The sequence below is a fragment of the Gobius niger genome (genome assembly GCF_951799975.1).
Source record: "Gobius niger genome assembly, chromosome: 1".
Lineage (NCBI taxonomy): Eukaryota > Metazoa > Chordata > Actinopteri > Gobiiformes > Gobiidae > Gobius > Gobius niger.
In genome coordinates, this window is record NC_136852.1 from 47489341 (window position 1) to 47507444 (window position 18104).

The following is an 18104-nucleotide window of genomic DNA, read 5'->3' on the forward strand; positions in this document are numbered from 1 at the left end:
CGCCTACTAGTATGTTAACAGATAAAAGTATAATAAGCAGCTTTACAATATAATTAATGATCTGTTAATGACTAATGCTCATTAATACCATACCATACCAACTTTATTTATAAAGCACTATAAAAACTGTACAGTTGGCCAAAGTGCCGCACACAGAAACAGATACAAAGATTCACACTAAAAATATAAAGAACAAGAGTAACAAAAAAGTGAAATTTAAGATGGAAACGCAATAAAAAACAAAAGAACCACAAGAAACTGGCGAAAATGAGATGAAAAGAATGTGAAACAAGTGACAACATGGCAACAACGCGAGAAACAAGATCCATTTTGATCAGTTGTGTAGGTCTTAGCTTTCAAATGAGGCCTCACACCTATAGGCCGTAAGCTCAAGTCAAGAAGCTTTTAGATTTTAAAGCCGAACTGGAGAAAATCCGCTTGGTTGAGGCGGGGGTTCAGAGGTTAACATGCACTGCCCCGACCAAAATAAACAAACCAAACATTAATAAAATACATTTTATTTAACATAACAGAGTTCTATCAAAGGTACATTTATAACAATCAATGAAAGTTTTATTCCCGTCTTCTGATCTACAGGAGGATGCAGCAGATCATTTTGGTTTCTCCGGGCGTGAATCCTGATTCGGGATTTGGATTCTTGGGGATGATGTTGTTACTGCCTGCAACTGAAACAGACACATGGTGAGTCAATGGCTTTGTTTTGCGTCGTTCTTGTTTCATCTTTCATTTGTCTTAAACTATCTCAACCCCAGAACAGCGCTAAACTTTGGATGGCAAAAAGTCCAATAATCTTACTACTGGTGCCTTAAATACATTCTGTTTTGCTCTTTTGAACAGAGGGGGGGAAAAACTGCTTTCCTCAAGGCTTTATTGATAAGGGCATTTTACTAAGGACCAAAGACACAAAAAGACTTTGCCAGGGAGGGAGCATAGGTGTGAAAAAAAAAAAAGGAAAACATACAAACATATTACATAATATGCAATCACGGTATGGAAGTGATAAATCCTCTATGAGCTTAACTGAAATGTCAGCGTGTGCTCACATTCAAACAGGTGCACAATTACACAAGTATTTCCCATAGAAGTCTCTTATGTGAAAATGCTCAAGGGCTTGTATGTCCTTTAAAACAACATGTATGAGCAGATTAGAGGACCTTTTCCCCTGTACTGTCGGGGGATTATTTTTTTCCGAGCACATTTTCTCTAGTTTGGTCAAAACAGCGACGAACACGCAACAAATCAAGTATCAAAAAAGCAACAAAAATGTAACAGAAACGCAGCTTTCGAATCAGGCGTGGCACTGGCCTTTAGGCTGTAAGCTCCAGTCCAGAAGCTTTTAGATTTGGGTAAAGCTGAACTGGAGACAATGGGCTCTGTGAAGGTGGGGTGTAAGAGGTTAAATAGTTAAGTCTGTTTATGTGTGTTTCCTGATCTCTTGCACCCTCTCCACCCAAAACAATCTGCCATCTGACAATCACATAATCTTTTGAGTTTTTATTATGAGCCAGATTAAATGAATGTGCGTAAAAGTGAAGTGCAACGCAATCGGCAACATAAGCAGTAAAAATGTCTGCGTGTCGCCATTACCTACAGCGCTGAACGTCATGTGCTTTACCTTTAGGGAGGACGTTTTGCTGGAAGTATCCCGGGCTGTTCATGTTCCCAGCTGGTCGATACTGTCCCACCACAAACACCTTTTTACCACTGGAGGCCACGCCCACTCCCAGTTCTGTGCTGTCCTTCCACACCACCTGAGTGAAGTGCCCTGGGACAAAGGCAAGAACAATATATAAATAGTATACAAGAGATCGATGATTATCTATTCAGCCCCATTCATAGTAATGATCCCGAGTGGTCTGGGAAATGAACATGGCTGCTATATTTCCTCCTACGAAGCCTGTTCCTTAAAATGGCAGGACCAGCTTCGAGCCTCCACAGTGCTCCAGAGCCTGTCAATCATAGACCACTTTTTATTTCTATATATTAATATACAAAACCAGCCTGGTTAAAAATATGACACCAACCCCAGCGTTGTCACATGGGTCATAGTGAATTTTAGAAAAAAAAAAAACTCTTTGGAGCCTGGCTTTTAAGCAGTGCAAACGAGGTCCAAAGCTTCATAAGAATCTTGTTTCCAAAGAGTCTTTGGAGTCGCCCCAGGCCACCAGGGGGTGGTATTACAGCAATGTCAGCTTCCCGCCGTGAGGACCAAAGAGAAGCACTTTCCTCTCCCATTCGTCCTGAACCTTTCCCTGGGAACATTTCTTTCAATATTTATGATCTAAAAAAAGTATAGTAACACCGTCTGAGTCTGTTAAAATGACCGTTATGAGCTGGTTTAGGCTCATCTAAAGCTTATACAACAACAATTTGCTGGGAAAATACAATATTTTTTGCTGTTCCATGTGTTTCATATGGACAATATCTAACTGGTTCAGATTAGGGTAAGTGTAAGTGTAGAAACAGGAAAACAATTAAGGTTAAGGTTTGCGAAAAGGTTTAGGCTATAGGCTTATTTAGCAATATACTGTATAACGATGTGACCATTAAAAATCAAGTTTGTCTAATAGCTGATCATTTGTTTTATCTCTAACCATTATATAGTGCCTGAAATTAACAAAACAACAACAACATGTTGAGCTGTTCAAAAAAGTTGAGCTGACTAAAAAGTTAGTGTAGACTCTTGATTACAGCACATTTTTATACGCATTATCATAAGGAGACGACAAAATAGCAAAGAGCTTGTCGCCGTCTGACAGTTCTATAGACACTGCCAATTCAATTCTTATTTGGGTCGCAGCATGTCCTCCATATCTTGATAGTGGGTCCTGATGCCATATCAGTTGAGAACCATTGGTTTAGTAGTTGTAACTTCTGTCGTTTGTCTGTGATGGCTTTAAACCACCAAAAAAAAAGATCTGTGGTATCATAGGGTCACAATCTCTCTGATACTTGTACTTGTGAGCGGAGCATGACACCAACGCTGCCGCACCTGTGTTCTCTTATTTACAGCACATTGAATCTTTTGTAATTCGGGCAAAGATTTGAGTGGGTGCTCGAGCCCCGCATCACCCACGGGATCTTCACCTCGCTTGGTATTACGCTCATAATAAACATACTGACATTTTAAATAGGCTACCGTACTACCGTACTCTATTATTGTCTTTGTGAAGTTGGATTTACCAGTTTTGCTGTTGTACGCCGGTTGGTTCCAGTTGTAATACTTGATCTCACTGTACCACGAATCCACAGCTTCTCTGCCTGAAGGAGACACAGAGATGTGTTAAAGCAGTAATAAGTAGCTCTTGCCCCGAAAGGCCATAAGCGCAACTGCAGGTGTTGTAGTAAGTTGCAATTTATTAACTTATTCATTGTCCGTGAGAGTAAATACTACGCTGACAGAAAAGACAAAGGGAGAGAGGGATATTGTACATCCAATTACACAATGGAGATAATTTTTTTCACTCAAACCTGGCTGTAAATGCTGTTTAAAGTGGCGCTAGCCCACAGTTAGCTTTGCCCGTTAGCACCTTCTTCGTGACCCTTATATTACCCCCAGAGGGACTGGATTTATTATGGTAAACAAGTTACTTAGTATTGCTTTAAGATCATGCCAAGCAAGCGTGATTGTGACTATTTGCTCTATACGTGACACTTGTAGCAGAGTGTTAGTATATTTCATCTACAGATATTTAAGGAAAGCAGAAAAAGAGATTGATTTTATGAGCTATACTGAATATAGCAATACTGAAAGCTCAATGAAGTTCAAAGGTGTTGTCTGGACTTAGTATGACACACAAACGATCACCCCCCCTATAAGTTAGACAACACTGGTTTGAGTCAACACAGAAGAGTCAGCAGATAACATGCAAATTTGAAGGTGGAGCTGCAGTTCTTTGATTTACGCTCTTCAGGCATAAACCTGTCAAAAGACTGACATGTTGTTCTGCACAAAACATGCAAAACACATGTGGGTGGGTGTTCGTTGTAGAGAAAAGTGATTTATGAAGAGGTCATTTTAAACACTGTCTATAGAGCAAATCCGCAACACGAACACAGCTCTTTTTGTAGCAACCTTTAGTCCTCAGTCAAGGCCCATACGTTTACACGACATGCACGGGGTGGGGTCAGATGCCAACTTTATTGCTTATAGATGAGTAAGACAAAATCAGAGTAAACTGGGGTAGAGTAAGATATCCATGAGTCCCCTGTGGTGGACATTGACAGATCATCACCTACTGTGTGTTAAAAACTTGTAATGTATGTAAATACTTGTGTCTGTGTTTAGAAAGGTAAGTTTGTCTTGAAGCTAAAGGCTCACATGCAATAAATAATAAATAAAAGAAATAACTAAAAAGAAGGAAATAAAAACTATAGACAATTGTTTGTTATGCAAATTGGTTCATATTTTATATTCATCAAATAAAACCTGAGCCTTTATAAACCGAGACATCTCCTCCGCTGAAATATTTACATCCCACGCAAGCTCTTAACAAACTGTACGTGATCCAGGAACACGCTGTTCTAGCTTGAAAATATGCTTATACGCCAATGGGTCTAAGATAATCTTGATACTGTAGGATATGAACAGGTACATGAAGTACTAAGACTCACAACTTCAGGTCAGCAGAACTAGTGTCACCACATCACACAACAAACCAATTAAAATGGTTTTGTGGTAAGCGGTTTGGCAGAAGATGGCAATTTGTATATTTCTTGTTAAATGTAATGTTTTCACACACAGTAGGCTGCCATGTTGAACAGACCATGCTTTTCGCTGGTTGATTGTCAATCACACCTATCAAAACTGACGGAGCCTCGCGTCTGGCTGGCCAGGCTACAGGAAGCATCCACAAAAGCATTGGTCTGAGAGCCGCACTTTGGGCTGCCCTGCTTATGTATCACTCTTGTAGCCATTAGGGGTAGGGAAGTTTGCGGAGTGCACCACTTTCTACAAATGCCAGTGGTGCACATAATATATGACCCAATTATGTGTTCTGTTTGGAAACTTTGAGGTAATTGACAATAATTCTCACATTTAGAGTAGTTTCAACTCTTTAACTCTAACAAATGCTAAAGTACTCTCTGATTTGTGTAATAATATTTCTCAAAATCATCTTGAGGGCCAGGGTTCTATACTGGAGGGCTAGATTTGGCCCTGGGGCCTGACGATGCCTAGCCCTGACCTAGATTATGAATAGCAATATGAATTAGATTAGGTTTAGTAACTAGTTTGTCCTGGATTTATATAACTAGTTAACCCAGGGTTTGTCTTGGGTTCTCCTTTGTACTTTGGACCCTAATCAGTCCTGGATTAATCCTTGTGTAATGCTGATTTATCCTTATTTGCACTGATTTCGTCTTGGTTTGGTCCTGAGCTCCTCTGACCTGTGAGTTTGATGGGAGCCGAGCTGCTAAAGCAGTAGATGTTCTCTCCGTCGCTGGTGCTGCTGTGCATCATGGTGTTCCTCTGGAGCAGGTTGTCAGCCCATCTCTGAGCCTCGGTGCACAGCTCAGTGCTCAGGCTCAGGGCGGGGGTGCTGTGCTGGGCCCGGTACAGGTTATGGGCCTCCAGGAACTCACGCTTAAAACTGCTGTCTGTGATCAACAACCAGCGTTAGGACAACACAACTATAGGACAATAATTACTATGAGGTTTATTGTACAAGAGTACATTTTAATGCTTTCAATGCCCAATGTTTTATTTCTTATGCCACAAACACAACACATCTATGCATTCACAGCTTCTAAAGACTTGCAAACTTTAGATCAAGCAAAGTAAAAATTGAAATGTGGATATTTTAAAGTATTTTTGACAGATTGGGGTGCAGAAAATGTCAGCACAATATGCAGTTGAATTAATTTAGGGCATAAAGGTTCAAATAATGCTTTTCCTGCACCAATATATCAAACGTAAAATTTTCTTTCAGGCCTAAACAGATTTTTTCAGTTGAGAATGCAATGGGGTAGTAAATAAAATGTATTCTTGAATACATTTCTGGTTTCTGGAAACCGTGTGCCACTTCCACTTTCTTTACCAGTTGGTATCATTCTAGACCAGGACATTTGTTCCATTTAAACTAAGAAATGCCCCCCTTATAATCTGAGAATATCTCATCTACATAATTTCTCGTCTCCTTTCGTTGTCATGTGTGCTAAATAAAATATTGAAACAGAAAACAACACCTGTAAATCACAGAAACGTTATTATTCATGAGACAGTTATGGGCAGAGAGATTTTAGCAAAGTGCCAAGTCAGACAATAACCGCAACGCTCCGAGTGCATGCACTTACCTGCCATTATGAGTCATCCAAGCCGCCAGGCGTCTGCTCCTCTGTGATCCGCTCTGCAACAAACAATTACCAACACACTTCTTCAATGTCTTGTCAAAGGACCATTGCTAAAATTACTCATGTAATGTGATGGTTTTCAAAAAGACACTAATGTGTTGATGGTTTTACACGAGGAGATATTTGTGCCCGTGTTGAAATGATGTGGTCATAACGTTGTTTTCTTAGGTTAATATCTAGTTATTAAAATGCAGATGATTTTATTAAAACTCTCAGTGACCCGTATTTTTGGCCGTATTATATATCGGGAAAAAATATAAAATTTGACAGGAAATACGATATTGGGTATACGAGCGATCGCGATGTCGTCACATCCGTTGGCCGTGGTAGGCATTTTACGTTTTCATATTGATAAAAATTTGATTAAAATCCTATGATCGGCAAAAACAATGTCCATAAACAAGGCATTGCTTCTCTTGCGCTGTAATAGATCTATCATTTTATAAAACCGAATTAGTGACCTGGATGCATCAGCTACCATTCACCAAAACATCCAGCGAAAAGTGCGGAAGTAAACAATAACAGCGATCGCTCGTATCGGCTACAAATATCCGATATTGAAATGATACCTGTTTTCACTCTCAGCGCTTTAAAAGCACAAATCTAAGTGAATATGGACATGATGTATGTCCTTTTGAAGCTCAGGAGAATTAAATGGCTGAGTTTAACCTAAACACACTTTTAATTGCAGTACAAAATGCCATGGCTAGCAACAGTATGCTAAAGCTCGCAGCAGCATGCTAATGCTAACATCAACTAATCAATCATGATGGATCACCTAATAAAATAAAACACCCACTGCTGGTGGGGCCGAGTGTTTTGTTTTGAAATGCTGGTGAAGAATAACTGACATAATGCACAAGTTATAATGATCAGATCACTTTCTGTGAGTTCTTTATATTAATGTAGCCTGTATTATGCCAAATGATGTCTAGTGTAGAAAAGTCCAGTGAAAAGTCTTTTTTTCCATTTGTCTATTAATAGATAGGCCTATAATTGATCTTCAATATTTGCAAGCAAAGACAGGCTAAGACTTTAATTGATCTGACACTGGAGAAAAGACTGACAAAACAAAACAAAAAGAGGACAAACCCAAAGGACGACTAAAGCTTGACCAACTGCTTTCCCAGTATCACCACAAGAGCCTGAGAACCACCTACTACTGCAACCACCACAACTTGCAGTAGTACACGTACCGCAGCAAGTATTGATAATCTAAAAAATTGAAATACACGATTTACATTCCTCAAATCTGCTGTGTTGTCAGCTCATTGTCTCCTAAAACAGGACGTCACTGACAGATACTTAAAGTACATTACTAATATTTCACTCATGTCCATCAGCAAGGACTTAGTGGCGTCAGCAACAACATCTTTCTTTCCAGTAATTGCCTTCTGGTGAATATACCCAGGGCTTATTCACTCGGCCAAAGAGGATATAAAACAGATTAGTCCCTTGAAAACATTGAAACTAGTCATTCCAGAGGTGGGTTGTACTTAGTTACATTTACTCAAGAACATGTACTTCAATAACTGTACCTTTGTAAGTACCTTTTTCATACTCCTACTGGAGTTTTATTAAAATGAAGTATCTTACTTCAGGAAAAATATGGCAACTGTGAGTAACTCTTATGTATATTGTGTTCTGTTTACTTAATTTTTCATAATGATTTCTTTTTATGTTTTTGCAGTATTTTCTTTGTAAACATTACAATTTCCGTATTGTTTCATATATTTCATAATTTATGTCACTACTGAAACATGAATCAAACTTTTACGCTCAAACAGTTTCTCAGTACTCACGCTACTCAACTAAAATCTCTCTTCTCCAAGTACTTTTTACTCTTTTTGGGCTGATACTTTTGACAATTACCTCAGTAGAAGTAGAAGTCGTTCAAAAGTAGTAGAATAAAGTTTCAAACTAGCTTTATTCTTACTTTAGTAAATATTTTGGCTACTCTGCCCACCGCTGGTAACTTCTGATACGCATAGTTTACTGCATTCCACTGCGTTGTTAATGATAATACCAATTAAGAGACTTGAATATCTAAGTATTCAAAAATGCAGCTATCAGACTTTTCGTGAACTTTGAAACACTCTTGTCCATTATACATCAGAAAATGTGCAACTCCTTTACATTAATGATCATTGTTAACAGTTAAAAATCTGTAAAATTGAACTGAAACGTTCAGCTGTTTAAAGGTCAATCATAAACACACTCCACTTTCCCAATCAGTAAAAAATGAGATCAAAACAGTCTAATCGAAGGCAGTAAAGTGTGTAGTAAATGGTGCCTTACCTGCTGAGGAGTGCTGTAGGTGTGGAGCAACCTTCTGTCCTCTGTCTATTTATACAGGCCTTTAGTGAGTATGTAGAAGGAGACACCCATTCAAATAAGACCACTGTAAGCCATAGTAACCTCTCAGTATGTCAGTCAAAGACAATTCAACTTTCTCAATCTGTGGCCCGCGTCCCAGTGTGTTTGCTTCGGCTTCCTCTGATGCTACAAAGTCAACACGATTGTAGTATTATCCACCTGAATCAAGCACATTTTCTACAGTTTGCCACAAAATGTGATGAAAAAGCAAAAAACAACAACACGGTCACAAAAAAGCGACAAAAAGTGGGGATGAAAACGCTGCAAAAATAGCGTAAAACAGCAAAAAAAAAACACAACAAAGAAAGTGACAAAACGTGATGAACAAGCAACTAAAAGTGAGGGTAAAACTGCAGTAAAAAAACAACATACAAACGCAACAAAAACGCAACAAAACAGGCGCCAAAAAAGAGTAAAAAATGCAACAAAACGGTTTCACAAAAGCAACAAAAAATTGGGATGAAAACACAGCAAAAAAAAGCATAAAAAGCAACAAAAACACAACAAAGAAAGTGATGAAAAGGAAATGAAACAGTTACAAAAAAGCAACAAAAAGTGAGGATAAAAGCAGTAAAAAAAAAACATTAAAAAAGCAAGGAATAAAAACTATTAATAATAGATTTTATGGGTAAAGCTGAAGTGGAGAAAAAATGTGCTCGGTTCAGGAGGGAGTTAAGAGGTAGAAATGAAAGACTCAAGAGAACATGTTGTTATAGTTTACATTGCTGTGACAGTATTGCTCCCTGAAAACTATAAAATAATTCAGTCCTGATTTAGACCAGGTTTAGTGTTGATCCAAACCTGGAAAAGTCCGTGTTTTATCCCAAAGACTGAATCACTGCTGCTCCCCCTGATGACTAAACCCTGGGAACGGTCTTAAACCACATATCTGTCACCCGACGCTGATCCGGCTTCAGTTTTTGTTGCTAAACAGGTTCATCAATCAACCAGGAGAACGTTTTACAATTGTACTCATTAAATTGTCACTTAGTAGTAAAGCTTTCTCAGACACGTCAATCTGTGCGTTAGAAATGGAGAGCGTTTTGCAAACTTTGGCACGGGTTCATATTCTCTTTTTCTCTTTACTTTAGAGACTATAGGTTGGACCTGAGGGTAAGGAGAAAAATGGAATTTGCATATTTCCTGACACAGTAATCTCTCGAAAGTGCACAACATACTGTTTAGCTCATCTACAATACAGTAGTATGCACTTTAGTTGGATTGGAAAATTCATTTTAAAATATTGCCACTGAGCCACTTTTGCCCCAAAAATTGTATAGGTTGCTGCAGTATTTTATGAAATGTGTCACATATTTTTCACGTTAGGGTGCTTTTATCCAGAAGTGAATAGTTTTCAGTTACATTTTCTCAAGTACATGTACTTAAAGAGACTATACTGAGTTTAAAAATGTTAACATTATGTAATTTCCTCTCCCCACATGTTCCAACAATGTCCTAATGTGTAGAATAAGCTCAGACCTGTTCACCACATTTGCCTCTAAAATCCTGCACTGCATGACCTGAGGTGGCAGTCGTGAGTATAAAATGGCCAACTTGCATCTAGCCCCTTTAAGTGAATGTTTGAAGTAATTGTACTTTTGGTGTTATTATATTATAGAATATTATTATTTAAAAAATGAGTAAATCTTAAAGGAAAAATCTTAATTTTAATGCGTAATAAAGATGTATTTCTTGTTTTATTTACGTCATAATTCTTCATAATGATTTATTTCGTATATGATTTTGAGGGTATTTTTTTTTACATTATTTCATGTTTTGTTCCTTTTTGTGTCACCACTGAAACAATAATCAAGCTTTTACACTCAAACAGTTCCTCAGTGCTCAAGTAAAAGATTTAAGTAGTTTTTCAATCTTATAGAGTAAATATTTGGACCACTACTTTTTACTTCTACTTCAACATTACTCTTACTTGAGTAAATATTTTGGCTGCTCTTCCCACCTCTGCTTTAATCTTACCTTTTGAGGTCAAACCAGAATAGGTCACAACCTTAAGGGAAAAAACTATAAAATGCATATTATTGTTATCTTTTTAACTGTGAAAGGAGTCACTACAGGTATAGCTAACCCAGTGACACGCTCTGGTCTCCCCTTTGAATACAGCTTCAATACTAACTTTTCTACCTCTGCATGTCTAACCGTTCTTTGAAAGCCCCTTATCAGCTTTTCACAGATCAACACTTCAGCTGCGTCGTCCTCCTTAAACTTTCAGTAATCTCTCAAAATACTTGCAAAATACTCTCACCGTACAGATTTGCAGTTTCCCGCTTGTTCCTTGGACCAGTTTCTCTGTAGTCGTCATGTGCAGTGTTGGTCAGTCTGTAAAAATGTATTTAGTCAGAGCTGATCGGGTTACTTCGTCTACGCTGTCGCATCACATCTTGGTGCCAGATACCACACACAAGAGGAAGTGAGCTTGACAGCGGAGGAGGCCGTGGTCACATGACTGTTTTGTTTTGCTCAATTGTGGATATAAGAAATATGGTTGCACATCAAGGTTATGGGCTCACGTTATTTTATGTGTTATGTTCTTCATAACATCAGACAGAGGTGTTTAATCAATTAATCAATCAATCAATCAATCAATCAATCAATCAATCAATCAATCAATCAATCAATCAATCAATCAATCAATCATCTTTATTTATAAAACACTTTTCATACATTTCATGTAACACAAAGTGCTTTACAGATTTAAAAACATTCCCTCATACCCACCTCCTCCCACAGATACAAACACATTGTCACAATCACACTCGCCCCATCCACCTCCCCAGGGACACACCACACAAGCACATCACACACACTCAAGGTAAAACAATGGACACAATGGATGTAAGGCTGAGTACAGATGGGTGTATGGCTACATCGGGAACAGCACCTCGGCTGCAGCCACAGGGTGCCAAGAGAAGGCGCTGTAGAGACACCACGCCTCCATTCAGTCAGCCCCCCGGCAGCCACAGCCAATCACTGCTCCCGGGGCAGTCTAGCTAGAAAAAAAGCTAAACTAAAAAGGCGGGTCTTGAGCCTGCTCTTAAAATCATGAACGTTCTGCAGCCCTGAGCTCCTCCGGCAGGCCGTTCCAGAGGCGAGGGCCGTAATACTGGAAAGACGGCAATGACTAAAACTTCGGTTTTGTCCTGGTTTAGCTGGAGAAAGTTTTCTGCCACCCAGGATTTGATATCTAAAATGCAGTTGAAAAGTGCATCCATTGGCCTGGTGTCATCTGGAAACATGGAGATGTATAACTGTGTATCATCAGCATAACTTGGCGATGTCTCCTGATGACATCGCCAAGAGGGAGCATATACAGGTTAAAAAACACTGGACCTAAAATCGAACCCTGGGGCACACCACATGTAATTTTATGGACCTTAGAGGAGCAGGTGTCCTGTCTGTGAGGTAGGATGTAAACCATTTGTGGACAGTACCAGAGAGGCCGATGTGTTGAAACAAGTTAAAAGAATAGTGTGGTCGACTGTATCAAAGGCAGCCAACACTGTGACCTTCTGTGAATCATAATTGAATCTACATCGTTGAAAATCTTTAAAAAGGATTTTATCTCGATGCTGTGGTTTACCCTAAAGCCAGACTTTAATTTCTCAAGGACATTATGTGCAGTAATAAAATCATTTAGTTGGATAAAAACAAGATTGTCTAAAAAGTTTGCTTAAAGCTGCCCTAAGTGATGTCTGTTTGAATTTTTTTCTTCAGTCGGTGGAGTAGTGAACCCTGCTCTGCAGCTTAGCTTCTTCTTCGTGATTCCATTAGTGTGTTTTGCTTGCTCCGGTCCGGTGGCAGTCAAGTTGCAAACATGGTTTTCTGGCCAGAGACACCGGGGGAGATGAAAGACCCTCCAATCATCCCATAAACACTTGTATTACCCCCACAGGGACTACGAAAAGGATTTATTAAGGTAAACACGTTACTTAGTACTGCTTTAAGGTAGACAAGCACTGTATAAGTTGAGACCATTTACCATTTGTTTCCTATTAGTTAATATTGCCTGCAATGCCAAAACTATCCACAAGACGTTGCTGCGGCACCCTCAGCACCCTAGGTTCCCACGGTCTTGTTTGCTTCCACCTTTAGAAACTTTGTTTTGCCATTGTCATCAAAATGTAAGACAGGACAGCCATTACCCCAACCACTGCACTTTTTTATAGTTTCACTGTTCACAATAGCTATTGTTGTGGTTGCGGAGAAACGGGAAGTTGTTTGATTTCTTTTTAAATCAAAATCCCTGCAGCTAACTTGGTCTCCTCTATTCAAAGGACTCCTCGGCTCAAGGGAGGAGCAGGACTTTGGTAATGCAAATGAGACTCACAGTTATACCAGTTACACCATATACAGTAGGGCTGGGCGATACTTCCTCGATGACACTGATGAAGCGATACTTTTGAAAACCATCAGAATTGTAAAAAAAAACATCTTACTTTTTGCTTTGTCACTGAGAAAGATCATGAACAGACAGCAAAAGGGCAGAAATAACTTTTTTTTTCATAATTTTACCCCAATTTTTAAACATTTTCCCTCCCTTTTTGCCTATTTTTTAAATTATTCATTATTAATTTATTCTTATTCCCTTTGTTTTGCCCCCAACCCGTCGATTATTTTTTTAATATCATTTTTTACCTGCTTTTTTTCTCACAATTCCCCCCCACCCCCCCACCCCTTACTTTTCCTATTTTTTTCTCCTGATTTTCCTCTCCACATTTTTCCACATTTCTTGACATTGGTGATTAGCGAATGTAGTGAGTGAGTGAGTGGTTGGTGGTGGTCGGAGGGGCCGATGGCGCAGACTGGTTGCCTCGCTTCCGTCAGTCTACCCCAGGGCAGCTGTGGCTACAATAGTAGCTTGCCACCACCGAGTATGGAGTGAATGAATAGTGCAATGTAAAGCGTCTTTGAGTGCCCAGAAAAGCGCTATATAAAACCAATGCATTATTATTATTATTATTATTATTATTATTATTATTATTATTATTATTATTATTATTATTATTATTATTATTATTATTATTATTATTATTATTATTATTATTATTATTATTATAAGCTCGATATTATAAATGTGCAACTCTAGACTCAAGCTTTTATCTGAGTTACTATTTAGAAGGATTATATTTTTATCGACTGGTGTAAAATATTCCAAAGAATACTCATGCACGAGGAATATTTTTGCTACTCTACCCATCGTTGACTCAAACAATGTATTTTCATAACGTACTCTTTTATTGACAATAGAAAAAGCCAAATCAGTTTCACAAAACCATACAGTATTTTGACACGGATAAAACTTCTAACGTTGAAGTCTGACAGCAGTAATGTTTCAGTCTTGTCCTAGAGCAGAGTGCAGGATTTCTTCCGGTCTCCTCCGCTGCCATTGGTCTTAGCTGTAAAATGCACAGCCTTTATGCTGCAAAGTAACAGTACACAGTGATAGGAGAGTAGTTATGGGTTAACCTGTGAGAAAATCATATACACATTGTTTCCACGAACCACAAAGTGAGTAGAATAGAATTAGTTAGGTGTTAAAGGGGGCAAATTTGAAACCTTTGTTGAGAAACTAGCCAAAAATCAATGTTTTCCCCTGCCCTGTCTTGCTTTGAAATGGTTTTAATGTGAAATAAAGTGTTATGGTGTCAAACCCTGTTAAAGATAGGCTACTCTGCATGCATGTTTTGTTTATATGTTCAAACTGAAGCTCCAGAATATATTGCCTAATTGATGTCATTGGTTTTTGGCATTATCCTTATTAGAGTCATTGAGGTGCTTGACTGAGATTTGCGCTTAAGTTCAGTTTACTCATTGTTCCTTTGTGTGTAAACGTGTCAAATCATCCACATCTTATGCACTTACCTTTGGGCAGGACGTTTTTCTCAAAGTAACCATCCATGTTCATGTTGCCAGCCGGTCGGTACTGACCCACTACAAACACGGTCTTCCCATCAGTGGCCATCCCCACGCCGAGCTCTGTGCTCTCCTTCCACACCACCTGAGTAAAGTGCCCTATATGGGACACACACTAGTCACAGTACCCACAAAACATGTGCTGTTTTTATATCAACCTCTGATGGAAATTCAGGGCCAGGAGGTTATAAACACAGAGTTGGTGGAAAGCAGAAAAATTAAATCTCGATTTCTCGTGATCGATTTCATTTTTTTCCTGGATACGTTCCGATCCGATATCAAGATCCCATCGATAACCAACTGCCTTTAAGACTTAAAATATCATTTCATTATATAAATATAGAAGCTTTATTTCATAGATTTAATGACTTCACCCTGAAGAGATTTCACCCGACCTGATACCCAGTAACAATAAATAAGAGCGAAGTCGAACTCCAAGTATACTTTCGACTTATATTTGCCACTCATTTGTGAATTGATATCCGAAATATTTTCTCCCTGCCTGGCTGTGTGTACTGCAACTGCAAATACCTGTGCTGCCGTTGTACCCCGGTGCTCCAAAGTTGTAGTCCTTGATCTCGCTGTACCAGCTCTCCACGGCCTCTTTGCCTAAAACACACCATCAGTTATGACATGGGACTGAGGACAGGATAATTGTTTGATGAGGTTCAAGTTTGAGGAAGAACTAGCCTGGAAGTTCATGAAAATGATGCAAAGGATTTAACAGTTAGATGAACGGTACTTTAAAGCACAAACATGAGTCCAGTGTTGGTCAGTTTGGTGTTGTCTAGACAAGAGTATAAAGAACTGATATCCTAAAACCTTGAACATACACCTGCATGTTAAGGGCAGTGCCGCAAAGCAGGAGTTGGATGTACCGGTGGGAGTGAAGGCGACAGAGCTGGAGGCGTAGAAGACGTTTTCTCCATCCTTGGTGTCACTGTGCATTAAGGTTTTTTTCTCCAGCAGAGTGTCGGCCCATTTCTGCGCCGCCTCGCACAGCTCAGTGTTGTAGGTCATCTTCGGGGCGCTGTGATCGCCTCGGTACGAGTTATGGGCCTCCAGGAACACCTCTTTAAAGCTGTTGCCTGTGGTTTAGAAAGACAGAAGTGGTGATGTAAGTAAAGTTGTAAATATAATATTAGAAAGAAATTGATAATACGCAATAAAGAGTTAAGGAATGCTTTCCGCATTTAACAGAATACTAAAACAATTTGAAACGTTTTCTTTTAATTCGTCACAGAAAACTCTACTGAAACAAAAAGCTGGTTCGAAAGGTTATTTTAGAAAGACATTTTGAAAACAAGAAGACACTCTGAAAGACAATAGAGACAAAAAGCTGTTGCTTAGTTGTTAACGATAAAAAGACAAAAACACTTAATTGGCTGCATATAGTCAACAAAGATAAACCTTCAATAATACCTTCTCTCTATAGGGCCTTAATGCACACAAAACAATGTAAATGATGGCAAGAAAGAGAGAGAGAAAATTGACAAGACACGCAGTACAAATCAATCGAATGAAATAACAAAATTGCATTGCACTTACTTGCCATAGTGTCTCTTGTCAAACCTATGGAACAAAAACACAGGAATAATGAGCGCACTCTTCTAAAGCACTGCTATGCGTCCTGAACATTTGCAAACTTAAATATTTATCAGCTGTGCAGTGCAGTCCTACCTGGTGCTCGAGTGCTCAGAGGGTCGCAGGACTGTCCTATATGAAGATGTGGCTCGCCTTGTTGTTTAAATAGCGTCCCGTTTGAAGGTGAGGAGGAGGAGACTGAGGGGCAGAGCTAAGTGTCCCGCTGCTGAATAACCTCACAGAAATGCAGTCTGTTGTGTTCATTTAGGCTGCTTTTGTTTAGACGGAATCTCGCCGTGATTATGTGGCGTGGACGTGTCAAGGCAGAGTCGTGGTTAAACAAGTGTCATTTCTGTTTTTTGAGAGGAGATGTACTTGTTGTATGACTGGAGCTTTGAAGTATAGGCTGATAATGTAGAGAAGGTTACGTTTACACGCACTGCATAAAAGCCTCACTTATCTATTTTTCCTCACTATCTAACATTAAATAAAAATGAAATTGTGAAACGCTCAATTAGCAAAAATTACTTCTAATCATTTGTATTTATCACAAACACCAGAAATTAATAAGAAAAAAAAAAAAAAACATGCAACGGTTTATGTCAGGCCACTACCCCCAAAATCACTCAAGTCAACAGACAACTTGGGACACCCTTCTGTAAAATGCAATTTACATTTATAACAATATAAGGTGCAAAACATTTAAGATGTGGCTTAATGATTTGGTTATTGTATTTTGAAGAAAATAGATCAAATTCAATCTCAGAAATGCAATAAAAATATCGTCTCGAAATAATTCCAATTAGAGTACAAGCTAATACAAGCACAAGTGAAAGGATTGCAAATACTTGAATGATAACCTCAAACTTAAGCTTCAAAAACAAGATTTTGCACAGATTATTCACTTGTATTGACATTTTTTTAAATTGTGTTTCTTACAGTGAGATGTTTTGCCTTGTGTACATACAAATATGCATACTTACAAATTCTTATATTCACATATTTAAATGCATTCACTCAAGGCACATGCTGCATCTTTCATACTCTTTATCTAATCTGTTTATGTTTGTTATAACAAAGTAACAGTACACAGTGATAGGAGAGTAGTTATGGGTTAACCTGTGAGAAAATCATATACACATTGTTTCCAGAAACAAGTAGTAGAATAGAATTAGTTAGTTGTTAAAGTGAATAGGGGGCACACAACTAGCCAAAAATCAATGTTTTTCACCTGCCCTGTCTCGCCTTAAAATGGTTTTATGTTAATGTCAAATAAAGTGTTATGGTGTCATCTCTGTTAAAGATAGGCTACTATGCATGCATGTTTTGTTTATATGTTCAAACTGAAGCTCCAGAATATATTGCGTAATTAATGTCATTGTTCTTATTTGGTATTTGGCCTTATCCATATTAGAGTCACTGAGGTGTTTGACTGAGATTTGCACTAAAGTTCAGTTTACTCATTGTTCCTTTGTGTGCAACGTGTCAAATCATCCACATCTTATGCACTTACCTTTGGATTCGTGACTAGTGGGAAATTTTGCACCATATCCAATAAAACGTGAGAGTAAATAAACACTCAATAACCGCCTTCTCCCATATTAAAATTCCATACAGCAGACTTTTAGATGCTCCAAAAATACAGCAGTCAATCTCTCTCATGCGAAACCCCGATTCCCATCATGCAACGGTGGCTGCTTTTAACGAGCGGAAACAGGATCTAAATGCAAACTCTTCAAAGGCCCTCGTCCTTCATTAGCGCGCTATAAAACCCTCCTATGGAACCGACCGAATACCTACGTTCAACCACATGTCCCGAACATCAACTTTCTCTTCCCAAA

General features: G+C 38.7%; 1 protein-coding gene across 1 annotated transcript; it reads right to left on the minus strand.

Moving 5' to 3' along the window:
* Window positions 1-539: 539 nt before the first annotated feature.
* LOC306972027 (uncharacterized protein) lies at window positions 540-16398 on the minus strand. Its single transcript, XM_079568470.1, has 9 exons — window positions 16360-16398; window positions 16228-16251; window positions 15558-15767; window positions 15211-15288; window positions 14629-14778; window positions 5410-5619; window positions 3205-3282; window positions 1637-1786; window positions 540-686 (listed from the first exon to the last, which is right to left on the minus strand). Exons 2-9 carry the CDS (start codon window positions 16232-16234, stop codon window positions 592-594), a joined length of 978 nt encoding a protein of 325 aa, XP_079424596.1. The 5' UTR covers window positions 16235-16251; window positions 16360-16398; the 3' UTR covers window positions 540-591.
* Window positions 16399-18104: the final 1706 nt, after the last annotated feature.

Excerpts from the sequence above, each read along its gene's own strand:
- LOC306972027 (XM_079568470.1), bottom strand. Across the intron at positions 15,289-15,557 it reads TGTCGCCTTCACTCCCACCG|GCAAAGAGGCCGTGGAGAGC; the intron begins GTACATCCAACT and ends GGTGTGTTTTAG. Across the intron at positions 14,779-15,210 it reads GGGGTACAACGGCAGCACAG|GGCACTTTACTCAGGTGGTG; the intron begins GTATTTGCAGTT and ends TGTCCCATATAG.